The sequence below is a fragment of the Oncorhynchus gorbuscha genome, linkage group LG14, assembly GCF_021184085.1.
Source record: "Oncorhynchus gorbuscha isolate QuinsamMale2020 ecotype Even-year linkage group LG14, OgorEven_v1.0, whole genome shotgun sequence".
In the NCBI taxonomy this organism is placed as follows: Eukaryota; Metazoa; Chordata; class Actinopteri; order Salmoniformes; family Salmonidae; genus Oncorhynchus; species Oncorhynchus gorbuscha.
The window spans coordinates 8,889,806-8,909,832 of NC_060186.1; the positions used below are offsets into that span (position 1 = coordinate 8,889,806).

The 20,027-nt window shown below is 44.1% G+C and overlaps 1 protein-coding gene across 1 annotated transcript; it reads left to right on the forward strand.

The window, feature by feature from the left end:
• The first annotated feature begins 5,168 nt into the window (after window positions 1-5,168).
• LOC123994381 (protein BTG1-like) lies at window positions 5,169-13,732 on the forward strand. The gene is made up of 2 exons (XM_046296902.1): window positions 5,169-5,618; window positions 9,684-13,732. Exons 1-2 carry the CDS (start codon window positions 5,474-5,476, stop codon window positions 10,061-10,063), a joined length of 525 nt encoding a protein of 174 aa, XP_046152858.1. The 5' UTR covers window positions 5,169-5,473; the 3' UTR covers window positions 10,064-13,732.
• The last annotated feature ends 6,295 nt before the right edge of the window (window positions 13,733-20,027 follow it).

A 20,027-nucleotide genomic window follows, 5' to 3' on the forward strand; every position in this document is an offset into this window, starting at 1 on the left:
ATTTTAAAGTGAAACTTCTTGTATCCAACCACAGTGTCCGATTTCAAAAAGGCTTTACGGAGAAAGCACACCATGCGATTATGTTAAGTCAGCGCCTAGTCACAGAAAACCCCCCACAGCAACAGCTCCCCGGGCACCCAGTGTGGCAGCCCGCCACACCTCAGGACTTTATTTTGGCATATGCCGAAAAAAATGACATAATAGCTAAACAGTTAACTAGAGCGAGAACTAGCCAGGCTACAATAAATGTTTTGAATTGGCTACCTAGATCTGTTCACTATTATATTTATAGGCCTATCTGCTGCTGTAATGCCCAGCCGTCTCTCTCTCCTTCAGCAACTGCCCACACACACACATGCATTTGATGCCACACACAGATGAGTTATTGTGTCATATTCCGATCCTGGCTAATATGTTGATTTTGATATGATTGGTAACATATTAAAATACTGTGCCCAAATAAATTAAATGAACAGAAATTATTACATTAATTTCCATGACTTTTCGAAAACTTTTCGGATTTGATTATTTTCCTAAACTTTTCCAGGCCTGGAAAACACAATAAATTCCATGACTTTTCTAGGATTTTCATGACCTTACAAACCCTGCAATAGTCGTTCACGCAGCACTACTGCCTGATAGCTGTGTTGACATGACAACTGGGTTGCGTCTTGAAATCACGAATGGATCATGTGAGAAACGCATTCGTTTTTGTTGACTGTAGCTTGCAACTTGTTGCACAAAATTGTGACTAGATGGAGTAGCGCTACGGACGAGATTTACCATTGAAGTACTGCGAGAGTTTGGACATTTTTGAAGTCAAATGATGTGTGGGGGAGACGGATATCAGGTATGACAACAATGTGCAGTCAACAGGTGGTCAATACGGGGACATAGTTTTATAGTTTTATTTTGGAATTAATTTGGAAAGACCACATTTAGGCTGCATCGGCATTTAGTAGGACAAATTGTCTTGTTTATATTGTATCTGTGCGCTGGCAATTAATTGGATACATTGAAGTTTATTTCCCAAATCCCACCTCCACCGGAATGTGGCAAGCGCGAAATACATGATAGGATAAATATGAATAAATACATTGTACACTACTGTTTTGTTTACCTAGATATCACGTTAGTTCTCTAGCATTGTGAAGCAGTGTCTATGCATACAAGCAACAGTACACTGTTATTGTTTGATAAAAATATCAATCGCGAGTGAAACCATAGATTTTTACATTAAGCAAATCTAAGTGATATTCGACTCATCAGGCTTCAAAATGGAAATTCAAACTCTTGCGGTAGTTCAACGGTAAATCTCGTCCGTAGCTGTACTCCATGTTGTACTAGTCACAACCACTGGATGCAACTAAGTTGCAGATGAGTTGCTTAGTAGTGCAGAGGGGTTCAATCAAGAAGAAACCTATTTGCAAGCAACCAATGTTGTGTCCAAGTTGCTTCGTGTAACTCCAGCCTAACTAAGACTTCATTCACCCTACAACACCGAACCACCACAACACACACTCAAAAGTAGACACACACAAACATGCAAAAACCCAGATACTGGACACATTAATCTACATATGTGCATTGACACATATACACAGCTTATACTTGTATAGGATGGACTGTTCATAGAATTGGGCACATGTGGTGTACCTGTTTACAAGCAAACATCTGCCCCATGGATGAACCGCAAAACAGACTAATACTGTAATTGAAGAGATATGCATGATATGATATGATTCACGCACAAATACCTGACTTAGCTAAGACTACTAGGCGTGAGAGGGATAGAGACATTCAGAAATATGGAGACTTAGCTAAGTATTTATTGATCGGTTATTATACATTACGATGGAAGTCAGCCTTGTACCTTTGAGAATAACCACACACGGAGCCTGTCATCTCTAGGCCTTTGTTTTGGGCCTCATATCTTCACTTTATCTTTGAAAAATGACTACTGATACTGCAAATACATGTAGCTGTGAATATAAACAAATCGTGACCTAATGCAGAAGTACTGTAGAAACCTAAACTTACTCTCTAAGCTTTCTTTCAACATAGACGTGTGTGTGTGTGTGTGTGTGTGTGTGTGCGTGCGTGCGTGCGTGCGTGCGTGCGTGTGTGTGTGTGTGCGTGCGTGTGTGTGTGCAATTTCAAGCCACACAACAAAATAGTCCTATTCCACTCCATTCCCAGAACCACCTCCTGCAGTCAAAGCATAGCTCCACTGAGCTCGGGGAGAAGACACGGGAGTCATGGAAAGTTAGTGGTTTGCGGGGGATGAGTTACTTCCCTGTATATCTGTAGGTCTGGATCAAAAAGGGGGAGGAGCATGGAAAGTTCCCCAGCAGTTTTGTTTTCTGTCTTCATTAACCCTGTCTGTGCCACACCCAAACACTTTACTTTCACGTGAACCAGCGAGTGTAATTTTCCATAAACTAGGCCAGGCCTATGTGGTTGTTATTTTCACCTAGACTTTGAAGATGTCTGTTGTCTGACTGTTGACAGGTTGATTTGTTACTCTACGTCTGAAGTAGTACATGATTAGGGAGCTCTGCCTAATGTTAGGAAAACATGTAGAAATCCTTTTTTTCCAGAGCAAAGGGGATATAGGCTACAGTAGTCGCAAAGCTGTCAGATACCTGTTCAAACCCGCAGAAGCACAGCAATCAATGTTTCCACAACATTTAGGCAACATAGTGAAATCAGGCTGTTGTGGGTATGACAATGTATAAGGGCTCTCTCTTCTCTCTGGGTCTGCTCTTGTTGACCAGACACTGTTGGTTTAGCTTTGCAGTGACCCACAGCCGTGTGTATGTGTTTGCGTGTGTGTGTGTTTTGTGCGTGTATGTGTGTGCTCACAACTGTTTGCATGACTGTGTGTGTATCCACGGCCTCTCAGTCAGCACTGTGAGTCAGTGTGTTTGTGGAAAACACACACACACTCCAGTGGGCATCCAGGTCTCTCTTGCTCTCTCTACTCTCTCGCTCCCTCTCTCCGATTGATCCTGAGCTGACATTCTTTCCCTCCACTCTTCATGTGTGGTTCAAGATAAACGGCCCCATTCATTGGGTTTTACTGTAGGCAGGCAAAGCATTAGGGCAGGATACCCCACCCTGGTCTGGCAACATCTGGCAAGACATTCCAGCTTCCGCTGGTGGCTGGCTACTAGGGCTGGGAATTGCCAAGGACCTCACGATACGATATTATCACGATACTTAGGTGCCAAACATACTTTCACTATATGTCTGCTGCAGAGAGACGAGAGAGCATGAGAAAATTAGTTTTGATCAGTCATGGAAATAAATGTGCTGAAATCATGATGGCTCCCTATATTTTTTTAAAAGATGGAGAACAAACTATAGGTTGAAAAACAGGTACAGCAGGCTAAAGCTAGCTAACGTTACCTAGCAAAATCAATTCTATACTTGGAGTCAAATATCAATATAATAATATTGTGATAAATAACAGTATAGACCCCCCCCCCTATCACTTCTGGCTGCACCTAAGGATTGTAGAAACATGACAGTATGCCACCTGACATTTTCATACTTTCTCTCACTCCTTGACTCCCATCTCCCAATCTTCAATGTCTCTCTTTTACTTTCTTTATCTCAGAGGGAAAGTCAGGGGAATTCCTCAGCTCTGGGTATTCATTAACATCGTCTCTCACCGTGTTCCAGCCTTCTTTAGCTTAACGTCTCTGTCCCTCGCTCTCTCTCTCTATATGTGTCTTTTCCCTCATGTGGTGTGAGTAGCAATTTCTCACTCTTTTCCTCTGTAATGAATAAAGACTGGCCTTTGTGTGAATGATGTCGTTCTCTGAAATTAATTGTGGCGCTGCAGGCCATTAGGGTGAATGATGTTGTTCTCTGAAATTAATTGTGGCACCGTAAGCCATTTAATGAGTAATACTTGTAAAGAATTCCATCTTTCTTTTTATCAAGAAGAATTTACCTAAAGGGTATTGGCCTACTCCCAGTAATACTTGTCAATCAATGTTTGTGTCATTTCTGTACCTAATTTACAGGCAGTGTAAATGTGGAATAGCCAAAGTCATACACAAACATTAGTGTATGTCAAACTCAGAAAAGTGTGTATTTCTGATGCATCCTGTATGAGGGAATCCCCATTGACTGACCATCAGTGGAGCCTGTCCTCCTATAGCTCCTTTCACCAACCTCCACTGGCAAAGAAACCCAAAGCCAGAGTTTAGTTCCGTACAAGCAGAACCACAAGGGGAGGGAGGAGGATCAACCTGTTTGAAATACTTCATTTTGTGTCTGACTCTGCAATCATTTGTGTAATGGCGTTCTTCGTTTGTCGAAAGAGAGTCGGACCGAAATGCAGCGTGGTGGTTACTCATGACTTTAATGAAACAAATGACGATACATGAAATAACTTAATTAATACAAAAACAACAAACGGAACGTGAAAACCTAACACAGCCTATCTGGTGAAACTACACAAAGACAGGAACAATCACCCACGAAATACACAGTGAAACCCCGGCTACCTAAATATGGTTCCCAATCAGAGACAACGAGAATCACCTGACTCTGATTGAGAACCGCCTCAGGCAGCCAAGCCTATGCTACACCCCTACTCAGCCGCAATCCCAATGCCTACAAAACCCCAATACGAAACACAACATATAAACCCATGTCACACACTGGCCTGACCAAATATATAACGAAAACACAAAACACTATGACCAAGTGATTATGGTAAACCTCTATACTACCCCTATACCCCTATACTACAGAGACTAGATTAAAAAAATGGCCTGCAAGAGCAACTATGACAACAACACGTACAGCATGCCTTGAATACCAACAAGCATAACCGTATCCAAAATTGTGTGCTTAATTACGCACTAATGCACATTGAACCTAATCATAATTATGCTGTCCGTTTGATGAAATAACTGAAAACCCAGTGCAAGATGATGTTGTTTTCGATGGGAGCACAATATAAGGGGTTAATTTTCATGCTTGTATTTTTCTCTCACGTGGCCTGTTTATTTTCAGAGCGTTGAGGCGAACAGTCCACTCCTCCTATGGGCTCGTCAGGCTGTCGGGTGGACGGGATTGGCGAGCCTTTTTTTGTTGTTGTAGCTGCGCGCTGTCGCTTTCCTCCGACGGCGGGGGCGATATAAAACCCCTTTCCTTCAACACATTCGTTCACTCTGGTGGAGTAAAGTGACATTGAAAGGGTGCCTCAACGTGGCATCCTAGAGAAAGACCCCTCTATTTCCCAACAGCCGTCACCACACTGTACCGTCCTGGCACACGTAGTACCCTCCGAAACGTCCCTACCTCGACTAATAAATGACCAGCATAGGCGCCAGAGAAATAAAACAAGTGAAAGACACGGATCATTATCCGAACGTGGAGAGAAAAACAACGAATACTTTTCGGAATCATATGAAGGAAAAGCGCACGAATCGTCGTCGCAGTTGCCTTCTCAATGCATACCCTTTGTGCTCGGGGAACGATGAAACCAGAGATTAGCGCCGCGGTCGGGTTTCTGTCGAGATTTCTGCGGATAAAAGGACACGTAAATGACAGACAGCTTCAATCATTCAGCGCAAGTTTACAGGATATTTTGTCAGGTAAGACATGTGCTTCTCGTTTTGTCCTACATTTCCAATGCTACTTTAGATTATGACCTCTGTTGGTGTTGTGTCATTTTGTGTGTTAAGAATATGATTTTAACGAATTGTTGTGCTGTAATCCCATTCCGAAAGGGATTCGCGTCTCTGTTCAGAAAGTAACACAAGCGCTCCCCGACCACGAAAAAAAAGAGACAAGAATAGATAAGGCGAACAACAATCTTCAATCAACAATATTCAATCGATCGAATCAACCATGTTCTATTCAGATACATCGTCGCCTAATTCATGTCTGGAGTTTAGTTACAGTGTAATAACGTGGAATAAAGCCAGACTCTATTTGTTCCAACAAGGAAGTGCACCTTTCGATAGTACCAGTTCAGCTGGTCGATAAACTCCTAATTAACATAAAGATGGGAGAAATCTATACCCAGTGAATTGAATTAGGCTATCGAATTACGTAATGCAGACAAGAAAACGTAGGAGGATATGAATTTGAGAAGGCAAAATAAAATATATATAACATTTCGATCAGGAAAATAACAGACCCATAGGATTCTGGTTATCTTTGTTATAAGATTATTATAGCCTGCCACATCTTTTAATCGATAAATAAAAAATAAATATCCTCTTGAGCGAGCCTCAATCGAATCGAAATTGGAGAACCAAAAGGTAAATAACAAATGCAGAATAAATAGCCCGTATAGATTCCCGCCGTTGACCAACATGTATGAGTAAAGGAAAGGTATTTCTTTACAATATGTTCTAATGTAGACATTCTGGCTAAGTGAATCACGTTAACTCTGTAATAAGGACACATACATTGATCGACACAGCCACTATACTATGCGTTATTGGCATCCTTTTTTTGTACAAACCACTGAAATTACGTTTTATTTATATTTCATGTTGTAAATATACAGACAGTCTAAACCTGGCATACGTCTGGCAGTTAACACCAAGTGTCTGTCCCTCTAAACACTGAACACCTACACCATGACCTCAATTTGAACATGTTTTTCAACAGCTGTGTCATCTGCAATGCCATTCACGTTCAAATTCATATAATTTTAGAGCCTTTCGGATGTTGGCTACACATTTAGCATATCAGGTTACAGAATTGTTTATTTCTATTCAACAAACTCTTTCGTTTACGCCATTTTCAACTAAACATTTTCCATTTGTGCAGGATTAGCATAGAAAGTGAGTGGAAACTGTAGTCTTGAGCTTAGCTCCAGTTTGTAAACAGCCAAAGTTGAAGGCAGACGGAGCAAAATGGCCGCCGTCAGAGGGTAAGTGGGGGGTTGGTAGCGGTGGGGTTGGGGCTGGAAGAGGATTTCATAGGGGGAGGAGTGTAGGAAGGACATTATCTAATTAAACAAGTTGCAAAGCGACTTTGTGAAGTGGCCGTCTTCCTCCTTCACCCCCATTTTTCATACGTCTTCCCGAGTGACATAAACAACTCTGTGAAGCCCCCCTGCCGCTGCTGAAGTAGGCCAGCCGTCTCACTGTTGCTTACAGCTTCATTATCACAGCTGATTGTGTCTGTGTGTTCAATAAACAGGCGTTGTTTGTGTATAGGGGGACTTACTTGCTCTAAATATCCACATTGAAACTGCTCATTGTCTTAACTAGTTAGTAAACCATTTGGACTTCCTGTTTACCAGTCCCCTGCTTAACCAAGGTTTGAGCAGTGACCCAATCTGAAACTGCAATAATTCCCCCAACCACACCACCACAGACCAGTGGAAATCACCAAATAATGCCCCAAACAAAGCCAAATGTGTATTTGATAAAAAGCCTCCACACATTTTATTGCCACATAATAACCTTAGAGCACTTGGCTTTAAAGAAGCACTGGAAAACTACTTTATTTAAAATATATAGTTGAAACTCATCCGTTCCCTGGTTTTAGAATAGGCCCCTCCGTTCTCAGAGGCCTCGTTTCTTTTGTGGTGCAAAAGATCAGCCCCATCGTAGGTGCCTGGTGCTTTTTCACGAGTGCCAAGGCCTCCATTAGGGTGCAGTACACAGAGTTCTACTGATAACACAAAGGAGACATTATCTACCAGGGGTGTTGTGCAGGACAGGTGTTCTCCGGGCTCTGGCCTAGTTCAGAGGCTTTACACAGGCAAACAGACAGGCAGCACAGCCAGTTTAGTCACCATGCACCAATGGGGTAACTCGATACTGAGGAGTCTTAAGTGGAGAAAATAGGATGATTGGTATCACACGCACACACAGATGCATATCGAGCACACATACATACAGTATATATACAAACACACACAAGACACAGTAAATGTGAGTATTGTTAGAGATGTTAGGTTAATTTAGACTTCTGAGAAGCGGTTTTCTAATTTAATTCTTCCACGTTAGGCTACTATTATACTATGAAAGCAGCAGTCATGCGCGTCTTCTAAGATGAGTTAACAGGGAAGGAATGAGAACTCTTCTCTTTCTCGTGTTCTCCTTAAAATGAGTAATGTGACCTATTTTCTCTCTTCTTCCAGCCTAGTTTGTCACTTAACGCCCCTATAGATATACCATATGAATGATATCACAGTGAATCACCAACGGGTATATGTACACACTCGTCATATTTAAAGGGACGGTGTGGCTTTAAGAGGGGGAGTTCTCCAGCCCAGATTGCTGGCCAGGACTTCACCACCTCAGTGTTGTTGTTCAGCTCCGCTCTGTTTGATGGAGGACTTTGTGCCACTCGGCCAGAAGGGGATTGTGCAATCAAACTTCTCTCTCTCTCCCTCTCTCTCTCTCTCTCTCTCTCTCTCTCTCTCTCTCTCTCTCTCTCTCTCTCTCTCTCTCTCTCTCTCTCTCTCTCTCTCTCTCTCTCTCTCTCTCTCTCTCTCTGTCTTTCCTCTCTCTCTCTCTCTCTCTCTCTCTCTCTCTCTCTCTCTCTCTCTCTCTCTCTCTCTCTCTCCTCCCTCCCTCTCTGCTGTGTGTCACATAGTCTCCGGTTACAGAGCGACAAACAGTTTATTGCTGCTTATCAGCCCCATAAGCAGACTTATGATTTATTACTGCGCTACAACAAAGCCTGCCCCTGTCTGCAGTCTGTTTTACACACACACATACACACACATATTAGCAAGTGGAAACTTACAGTATTGTGCTAAATAGTTGGTCATTATATCATGTAACCCAAATACCAATATAAATAGTTGGTCATTATATCATGGTAATAGAAATATCAGATAAAAAAGCAGATAAGATATTCCAATGGAGTCATGTATTACCTACAAAGGAATAAAACCTTTATTCAATCAAAAGACAATCTAAAGCAACGTTACTTTTCCATAATCATTATTGGGGGGGGGTGTTTAATACCGTAAAACATAAACAATCATTTTTTCCTTCCATTTTCCATGGAATCATGTCATTTATTACCTGTAAGTAATCCATAACGGTGATAGATTAGTTATGTGTGCTTAGAACATCATAAACCAGTATTACCTTAGACTACAGCAACTCTATAATAAAATAAAACATGATTATAGTTTGATTTGCAATACAATTACTTAAATTCCAACTATGCCTCATACAGTTATTATCATGCTATTAATCACATTTATGTCCCAATTTATGACCTTATTCAATGTTTATCAAAGCACATGCATCCTAATCTCCCATAACACACACACACACACACACACACACACACACACACACACACACACACACACACACACACACACACACACACACACACACTAGGAACTAAGGCTGATCAGGTGCAGACAGCTTTGCACCCCGCTTCTCCCTCAGATAGACGTCTGAAAGTAGCAGAGATTTAGCTTACTGGCTCCCACCTGTAAACACCAGACAGCATCTCTTACATCTATCCCTCTTTCTTTCTCTCCCTCTCTCTCTTGTCTCCTCATACAGAACTACACAGGCTCTACTATAGGGTAACCGAAGAACAACAGTTACCCCCTCTGTGCCCTTTTTTGGCAATACAAGCAATACCATGGTAACCTAATAGTGTTCCAATGATGATGAAACTCATGGTAACCCGATAATAACCTCCTCTCTCTTTCTCCACAGAGCAATACAAGCACCACTGGTTCCCCGACAGGCCATGCAAGGGCTCGGGCTACCGCTGCATCCGCATCAACCACAAGATGGATCCCCTGGTGGGGCAGGCAGGCCAGCGCATCGGCCTGACCATCAATCAGCTCTACCTGCTGCTGCCTAGTGAGCTCACCCTCTGGGTGGACCCCTTCGAGGTGTCCTACCGCATCGGCGAGGACGGCTCCATCTGCGTGCTCTACGAGTCCCAGCCAGTGGCCCCGGCGCCGTCGGGAGGCAGTGCGGTCACCTCGACCCCCATGGTGGACAGTCACATCAGCTGCAAGGAGGCGGCGGGGATGCTGGGTAGGACCAGCCCTTCCAAAGCCTACAACATGATGACTATGTCCAGCTAAGGGCTGCCACCCGCCACGTCGGGTCGTGGGTTTCGCCCTAGTTGGTCGATGGCGAACCTTTTTAAAGCTAAAAAGAAATGAAATTAAAAAGAGAAAAAAAGGAGGAGAAAAGGCAGAGGATGTGGCCTATCGTCCAGGTGAAACCTTGTAGGTTTGATATTTCTTTCTCCTTCCTCGCTCCATAGTCTGTTATGTTGTGTTGTGGGATCTACCGGAGGCTTCGTTTTTTCCCCCGCGGAGAGGACTGTGTGGAGCGTGGAGTTGTTGGGGGCAGCTAAAACAAACCAAGAAACCGAACAGAGAAACAGCGCAGAGAAGGGGCTGCTTTTTGTTTTCGTTTTTTTACACCGGTCTATCATTGTTGACTTTGCACTTTCTTCTCCACGTGGTTACAGTGGGTACCATGTCACCACCACCCCCACCACCCTCTCAAAAGCTTCAAGGAACTGCTGTCAAGAACCATACCGTTGAATTTCAGCCTTTTATCTACTTCCTGTTGTTATTGGGTGTACTTCCTGTCTAGGAAGGAAGTTAAGGGGCTGAGGTCCGGACTGTGCCTGTTTCTAGGTCAGTCTCTGGGGAAACGCTCTAAGTCATTTTCTTCTAAAACCCAGTTTTTGGACCACAGGGTATTTCTTTACCCCCAGAGGCTGCCCCATATACCAGCGTCAAGCTTCAGGAAGCCCCTCCCCCTCCATATGGAAGTGCAGTGGAATGCGCTGTGACACCTGTTGCTAAGGACAGTAATGTGTCATAGCGCACCCCACCAACACCCCCAACCATGTATGTGTAGCTTTCTGGGGAGGGCTGGGTATTTGTCCCCTCCCCTTCGATGAATGTTGGTTTGAAATTCACAATCAAGTTCTCGTTTTGTTTATATCCCTCCATCCCCACCCTGACCTTTGGCCCTCTCCAAATTCAAAGTGTAGCATAGGTGGCACTATATTCTCACCAAAATCTGGATCATTTGTTTTGGTTGTTGTGGCCCTGTCAGATGAAATGACATTGAATGCACTTTTGACATTTAGATTGTGTGGGATGTGTACTTCTAGAGAAAACCATCTTCATTCCATTCGCTCCAATGTCATCTTTCATGAGTTCCTTTTCTTTTTTAAATTACTCACAGCTCTTACGTCAGGCTAGACCCCACTCTATAGAATTTGGGAGAGTAACTGAAGGTTTTAAAAAGATTTCACACTGTAAGCATTTAATTCAGATCCTTTCAGGTTTTGGTAGGTAGGTGCGGTTTGTGACAGGTTAGGCGTCTGTTGTCCGTTTGTAAGGCACTTTTCTCGGAAGCCCCCCTCCCCCAATACACACACACACACACACACACACACACACACACACACACACACACACACACACACACACACACACACACACACACACACACACACACACACACACACACACACACACACACACACACACACACACACACACACACACAGATGGCAATTTGAGACACTTATAGAACTCTGATAGATCTCTCTGCAGCTGTCGAGGGGTGTGTGAGTGTAGCCAAAGGGAAGTCTGTACGCCCCTGACTGGGTCCAAGGCTTTCAACACCTCTCCTTTCTTCTGTCTGTCAGTTTGGGTGAGGGGTGCGTTGCCCAACGTAGGACTTCAATGTTACACCTATGAGCCATTCTCTGGAGAACCGAGAGAGAACCAGCGTAATGTTAGCCAGCCTGGTTTGAGGTGCTGCTGGACCCTCTCTGGAGGTGTGCCTGTCAGGGCAGACAGACACAAGAAGCCCCTCTGGTGCCACATATCACCCCCAGCCAGCCAACCAACCAGCCAACCCCCTCCCCCCAATAGCAGTACGGAGCAAGCAGTAACACATATCACCTTTCCTCGCACCAGGGGAGGGAATGAGGTGGTGCGGGGGCCAGGGCCGGATACTCTCTTCCAGGGCAGCTACAATCCCTCCGGCCCCCTCTAAACTAACCTCCACCCAACCAACCCCCTCTTGGCGGTGGAGAGCAAAGCCAGCACATGCACTCAGCGCACTCCGTCTGCACTGGGAGCCCACATAGAGACAGGCAACAAAGAGGAGTCAAAGGATAGGAAGTGGCGGTACACAGTCCAAGTTTCTTGGTTTCTTAGGCTGAGCACTGAACTAGTTTACATGGGTGCAATAGGACGATGGTGGTGTCAGTCGTCCTGTAGCTCACTCCTGGTTGGTCACGCTGCAGACAGACAGACAGACAGACGATGTGACAGGCTGTGGGGTTTCGGGGCTTTTAGCCGCTAAGCTGACCAGGCTGGGCATCAGCCCATCAGACCTACATGTGCTGCTTTAAGCTCCCTAAGCACAGAGGATCATGGGTAATGGATCTGTGGTTGTTGATGCACTGCACACCCTATCCTCCCTCATCCACTCCCCTCCTCCTCACTGTCCTCTCTCTCCATTTCTCCTGGTGCTCCTTCAGCAATCTGTGGAAAAAGCAGTGTCTCCACATGAGCCAGATGGACATGTCTGAGAGAGGAGCCCAGAGCTTTGTTGTGGTTGAAAACCAGCTTTTTAAAAACCTTGCAGCTCCTCTATTGCTTCGATTATGCCAGCTATCGATGTTGTTATGAGATTGGTCTGTGTTTCAGACGTAGCAAGTTGTCCCTCTTTTTGCTATATGTATTTTAAAGTCACAGAGGTAGCATCTCATCCCCCTCCCTTTCTCCCTAGTCTGATCATCTATCCCGATCATCTATTTGACTTCATTTTTAGACCTACCAAAAAGGAAATAATGCCGAAATGGTTTGATCTCTTTCTCAACAGTAACACCACCACCAAAACAATTTGATTTAGTCCACAATATCGGATCTGTAAATGCATCCATTCAGCCTTTGCGCACATAGGTTTCAGAAACGTTGTGAAAAGTGGTTTTGAATAGTCGGAGGTAATAGCACATAAAATGCACTAAATATGTCAAGTTGAAGTTGTGACGTTTTTGAGACGCGAGGAGTCTCTTCTGGAATGTATTACCAAACTCAGGCCTCGGACATTCAATAAAAACCCTTCTGGAAAAGCCTGGGACATTCAATAAAAACCCTTCTGGAAAAGCTGTGCATGTTAAGACGTGAAGGGAATAGTTGTCAATGATTCATCAATGATTTTAGAATTATTGCCACTTTCACATTTAGGGTGTTTTACATATTCTATAATCTCTTGCTATTGTTCGCCATATGGTAGAATACATGCATAACATTACACAATGGGAAGTGCCAATCATTTGTTTTGAGGTGTTTGGATGTATTTCTTTTGCATTTCCTAGTTTTAACACGGATAACTATTTTCGTAAGTGAAGCCATTTGTGATGGGAGTGTTGGCAAGGACCAATCTGTTTTGGTAAAAGAAATATCAGTTTCCATGCCCTGTACTGATAGACTTATCCTTTGTTTTTTTTAAACTTACAAAACAAGAAAAACGTTTAAAAAATCTGAGCGTACCCAAGAAGAAAAGCTGTCTACTCTACCTTGTGATTTCATGTCAGTACATCTTTATTGTGTTCATTTTCTTTTCCTTGGGTATGTCGTGATGAACTGCTGTAAATGTGTACAGTTCATGTAAATTGATTGTGCGAAAGTTGTACAGATTTCTATATTTTGGAAGAAAAGTTGTTTTTTTCTTCTCTGTAATAAAATATTTCCTATCTTGGCAACATATTCCCGTGATGCTGGTCTTTCTTTTTACGGGGAATGAGAATCCATAGATGAACGGGAGTCAATATCCAAACAAAGTTAATAGCGGAGTCTTCTGTCAAAATGGCAGACTGAAATCTATTAAGATACAACAGAATATGAAACGAAGGCCGTTAAAAACCTGAAGCTTTTTGCTGTTATTTGTTAATAAGTCATCATTTGAATAATACATAAACATAGAATGGTATAGACTGCCTTGTATGGAACAGATAGTAGGCTACTTGCAAGGATTTCTGTATTCTTCCCAAGAAATACATAGCATGCTTTAACAGATGATAAATGATATGCTGTTTAGGTTTTTACTCTAGTTGCTGTGGAATAGAGCCACTATACCACAGCAAGTGTGACGAGACTGTCTGGAACAGGTATTGTCATTGGTTTGCTGGTTCTCGATTATGGAGACTTTTCTGTTCTATCTGAACCAGCCAGAAAACTGATTAGAAGCTTTGTCTCAGGTTAAGACCTTTGTCAACTTGAGGCTCGGCTGCTCAGACTGCACACATCTAATGCCTCAAAGCCCACATGGTATTTTCCTACTAATGGAAATGCACGTGGCTCCATCATCAGGTCTGTGAGTGGATGAGACAGACAGACAGACAGATGGTGTATACACAAGGAATTTCAGACTCTAAAAGTGCTGTCTACACACACACACACACACACACACACACACACACACACACACACACACACACACACACACACACACACACACACACACACACACACACACACACACACACACACACACACACACACACACACACACAGACAGACAGACAGACAGACAGACAGACAGACAGACAGACAGACAGACAGACAGACAGACAGACAGACAGACAGACAGACAGACAGACAGACAGACAGACAGACAGACAGACAGACAGACAGACAGACAGACAGACAGACAGACAGACAGACAGACAGACAGACACGCACGCACCCAGCAGTTACACCAACAGAAAGAGGTGACTCCACAAAACATTACTTCTGGATAAAGACTGCAATCTCTCCAGGCCTCTGACTCAAAAAGTAAAACATTTTTGCTCCAATTCGACAAAGACAAAATGGCAAGACAGGAGAAGAGCGGGTTTGACAGGAGCCGAGGGGGTGGAAGACGTTCGGCCTCGGGTCCCAGGGCAGGGATGAAGCCCAGGAGAGGGGGGACGTGGGTAGTGTTGGTCCAGGGTGGGATTCAGTCAGCGTTATTATTCAGTGTTAAAAATGTCTGAAATGTGATATGTTGAGTGGGGAGGTTTTTGGAGACACATATTAGCTGTGGGAAAAGATTGTTGCAGATATACGTGTTGGTAGAACTTTACTTAAAATAAACTGTTACCAAAATGTTACATGTAGAGTTGAAAGATTGTTGTTGATGGATATATTGTATATTGGTGAGTCAGCCTACTTATAAAGTAGAGTTGAAAGATTGTTGCTGATGGATATATTGAGTAGTGGTGAAAGTCAGCCTACTTATAGAGTAGAGTTGAAAGATTGTTGTTGATGGATATATTGAGTAGTGGTGAAAGTCAGCCTACTTATAGAGTAGAGTTGAAAGATTGTTGTTGATGGATATATTGAGTAGTGGTGAAAGTCAGCCTACTTATAGAGTAGAGTTGAAAGACTTGCAGATGGAAATGTCGTGTAGAGGTAAAAGACTTGCAGATGGAAATGTTGCTGATGGATAGAGGTAAAAGACTTGCAGATGGAAATTGTTGTTGATGGATATATTGGTAAAATAGTTGCAGATGGAAATGTCGTGTTGATGGAAAATAGTTGCAGATGGAAATGTCAGCCTACAGAGGTAAAATAGTTGCAGATGGAAATGTAGTGGTGAAAGGTAAAATAGTTGCAGATGGAAATGTTGTGTAGAGGTAAAAGACTTGCAGATGGAAATGTCGTTGATGGAGAGGTAAAAGACTTGCAGATGGAAATGTCAGCCTACAGAGGTAAAATAGTTGCAGATGGAAATGTCGTGTAGAGGTAAAAGACTTGCAGATGGAAATGTCGTGATTGTTGTTGATGGATATTGTAGAGGTAAAAGACTTGCAGATGGAAATGTCGTCAGCAGAGGTAAAATAGTTGCAGATGGAAATGTAGAGTAGAGTAAAAGAGTTGCAGATGGAAATGTCGTGTAGAGGTAAAAGACTTGCAGATGGAAATGTCGTGTAGAGGTAAAAGAGTTGCAGATGATGTGTAGATCTGAGCGATTGTTGCAGATAGATATGTATCGTGTTGCGCTGAATTGATTCTCAATTCTACACGACAGAGATTCATGTCTGCTCTCCCCAGCACATTTCATTCTGAGTGTTCTGCAACGTTACACGGTCCCGAACGCAACCCGAATAGCTTGTCTAAATAGAACCAGGTCAAAGCTTCACAGGGTGTGTCTGCCGTTCTGGCCTGTGGTGTGTTGTATATGAAAATGGTATCTTGGGAAACCCAAACAAGCCAACACCAACACGGACGGAGGCCTTGCCAGCCCAACGTTGGACTGGAGTTTGAAGAGTTTCGCAACTCCACTTGAGCAAGACGTTTTTCATAGTCGTCTCTGACATCTGTTTAGCTCTGTTAACAGGGATGATACCTTAGTATATGAACGATGCTTGTATAACACAGAGAGAGACAATGAAATAAGGCCTGTGTTTTACGCTCACAATGCATTTATTATGCAGTAAGAATGAAACTACTAGGCCTGACAACACTCAGATTTCCCCCATTCAGAATGTCATTGTAGCACTTGGCTGTTATGTCATCTACTTGCCATCATGTCTAACTGTCACCGTAATTGCTGATAAAAGTTCATTGTAATGTCTCTCCCTTGTTCTCACACAACGACAAAGCAGCCTTTGTGGAGATCAGCCTATTAGTCAGGCTGATGGAAGGTGTGGTTGATTACTGTGTAGAGATACTGTCAATAGAAGGGTTGGTCTCCAGATTTAGAAAGATCAGGACTCGACTGGTTAACCCGGTTCTTGTGGGAAAGTAGGTGCATTTCACTCCAGGTCGAGTCCAGAGTGCTTAATTACTTAGGTTGTGTTTGGTAGTGTTATTTAATGGATGAATGTTGATGGAATAAGAATGTGTGTGTGAATAGTTAGTGTGTGAATGGTGTGTGTATGTACTCTAGGAGAGTGTGTGTATGGTTGTGCTGCAGGAACAAAGGCAGGATGAGGGAATGTGTGTATGTATCACGGGGCGAGGCAGACATCTGGGGTTCTCTCCGTTGCCAGCCGTGTGTCAGAGATGACAGGACTCTGCCCCTCCTGAGGTTGTGTGTGTGTGTGTGTGTGTGTAGGCCTGCAGGTGTGTGTGTGTGTGTCCCTCCTTCAGTGGCCAGTGTTTAGAGGACAAAGGATGTGCTGCAGCTGCTCTAATTACAGTCTTTCTCAAGGTGCCGGCCAGAGGGAGAGAGTGTGTTGGCGGGCGTGCACGCGTGTGTTTATGTGTGTGTGCGCAATTGCATGTGTTTGCTAATGCGTGCACGCGTGTGTTTGTGTGTGTGTGCGCAATTGCATGTGTTTGCTAATGTTTCTGTGCTTGCGTGTCCCCTGCACAGTAGTTTGTACTGTCTGTATCTGTGAGTACATTACCACTTGTACATGTGTTGGAGTCTATTTATTTCTGTGTTTATGAGTGTATCAGTGACAGACAAAGGCCAAACCCAATCCCCTCTGATGCAGGCCAGGCCAGGCTAGCTTGGGCTGGTTTGTCTCCAGGACCTGCCTGTCTGTCTGCCTGTCTGCCTGCCTGCCTGCCTGCCTGCCTGTCTGCCTGTCTGTCTGTGAGAGGGAGAGAGAGGGAGTGAGAGGGTGAGAGAGGGAGAGAGAGGGAGAGGGAGGGAGAGAGAGGGAGAGAGAGAGAGAGGGAGTGAGAGGGTGAGAGAGGGAGAGAGAGGGATAGGGAGTGAGAGGGAGAGAGAGAGGGAGAGGGAGGGAGAGAGAGGGAGAGGGAGTGAGAGGGAGAGAGAGGGAGAGAGAGAGGGAGAGGGAGGGAGAGAGGGAGAGAGAGAGAGGAAGAGGGAGGGAGAGAGCGTATGTATGCGCCTGCCTTCTACATGTATAGTACATGTATGTGTCTTGTTATGTATGTCTGCCTGTAACTGTGTCTTTGTGTGTCTGTGACTTAGGTGACTTGTCTGCAAACCAAAATCACTCATAGGAGCCTGTTTCCTGCTTCTGTAGTGTGAGATACAAGTACAACACCTGGACAGGACATTAGTCTATCGTAGGGCCCTCACCCATAATCTCCTTAATGCTGAGTGCCAGGCAGAGATGTACCAGGTCCCATTTTAACAGTCTTAGATATAACTGACAGGGATCGAACTCCCAACCTTCTAGTGGACACTCAAACCACGAGGACACTGAGTTGGTCTAGGTAAGGATAAACTCATATCATGTTTTCCTCCAGTGCATTGCTACAGTATAGATTTAGACTGGGGTCAGAGGTCAGGCCAGCCCAGGGTCAGACAGGCTGCAGCAGTTCTATTTCAGGAACGTGTGTGGTGAGTCTATCAATAGGTTCTAAAGATGTTGTTATAAGGAGAGGTTGACTTGACAAGGTCTCTCAACTCCAGTTGGATCCAGTCCTGGCTGGGGATTCACTGTGTATGCAGACTTGTATTACAACCAGGTCCTCTCATAACTAACACTTGGTTTAAAGATCAAAATCAAACCATTGCAACTATTACAGGTAGCTATTTATTTCAAAATATGACACGTCTGACGAGGGTGGAGGAGGGAGAAAGAGAGAAGAGAGAGAGGGAGAAAGAGAGAGAGAGAGAGAGAGAGAGAGAGAGAGAGAGAGAAGGGTCATGGGTCATAGTGAAAACAAATGTCATTTTTTCTCACGGACCCTTTTAAATATATTGACTGTTTTCTATGTGAACTATGACATTGTGACATGGAGACATGGAGACATGGAGACATAGAGACACGGTGACATGGAGACATGGAGACATAGAGACACGGTGACATGGAGACATGGAGACATGGAGACACGGAGACATAGAGACATGGTGACATGGAGAAATGGAGAAATGGAGAAATGGAGACACGGAGACACGGAGACATGGAGACATAGAGACATGGAGACATGGAGACATGGAGACATAGTGACATGGTGACATGGAGGCATGGTGACATGGAGACATGGAGACATGGAGACATAGAGACACGGTGACATGGAGACATGGAGACATGGAGACACGGAGACACAGAGACATGGTGACATGGAGAAATGGAGAAATGGAGACATGGAGACACGGAGACACGGAGACACGGAGACATGGAGACATAGAGACATGGAGACATAGTGACATGGAGACATGGAGACATGGAGACATGGAGACATGGTGACATGGAGACATGGAGACATGGAGACATGGAGACATGGAGACATGGACATGGTGACATGGAGACATGGAGACATGGAGACATGGAGACATGGAGACATGGAGACATAGAGACATGGAGACATGGTGACACAGAGACACGGAGACACGGAGACACGGTGACACGGAGACACGGAGACACGGTGACACGGAGACACGGAGACACGGAGACACGGAGACACGGAGACATGGAGACACGGTGACACGGAGACACGGACACGGAGACATGGAGACAAGGAGACACGGAGACACGGAGACACGGTGACACGGAGACACGCAGACACGGAGACACGGAGACACGGAGACACGGTGACACGGAGACACGGAGACACGGAGACATGGTGACACGGAGACACGGAGACACGGAGACAGGGAGACATACAGTGCCTTGCGAAAGTTTTCGGCCCCCTTGAACTTTGCGACCTTTTGCCACATTTCAGGCTTCAAACATAAAGATATAAAACTGTATATTTTTGTGAAGAATCTACAACAAGTGGGACAAAATCATGAAGTGGAACGACATTTATTGGATATTTCAAACTTTTTTAACAAATCAAAATCTGAAAAATCTGGCGTGCAAAATTATTCAGCCCCTTTACTTTCAGTGCAGCAAACTCTCTCCAGAAGTTCAGTGAGGATCTCTGAATGATCCAATGTTGACCTAAATGACTAATAATGATAAATACAATCCACCTGTGTGTAATCAAGTCTCCGTATAAATGCACCTGCACTGTGATAGTCTCAAAGGTCCGTTAAAAGCTTAGAGAGCATCATGAAGAACAAGGAACACACCAGGCAGGTCCGAGATACTGTTGTGAAGAAGTTTAAAGCCGGATTTGGATACAAAAAGATTTCCCAAGCTTTAAA

Bases quoted from the DNA above. Each gene is read 5' to 3' on its own strand.
- LOC123994381 (XM_046296902.1), top strand. From the start codon at position 5,474: ATGCATACCCTTTGTGCTCGGGGAACGATGAAACCAGAGATTAGCGCC. The intron at 5,619-9,683 runs GTAAGACATGTG...CTTTCTCCACAG, and splicing joins TTTACAGGATATTTTGTCAG to AGCAATACAAGCACCACTGG.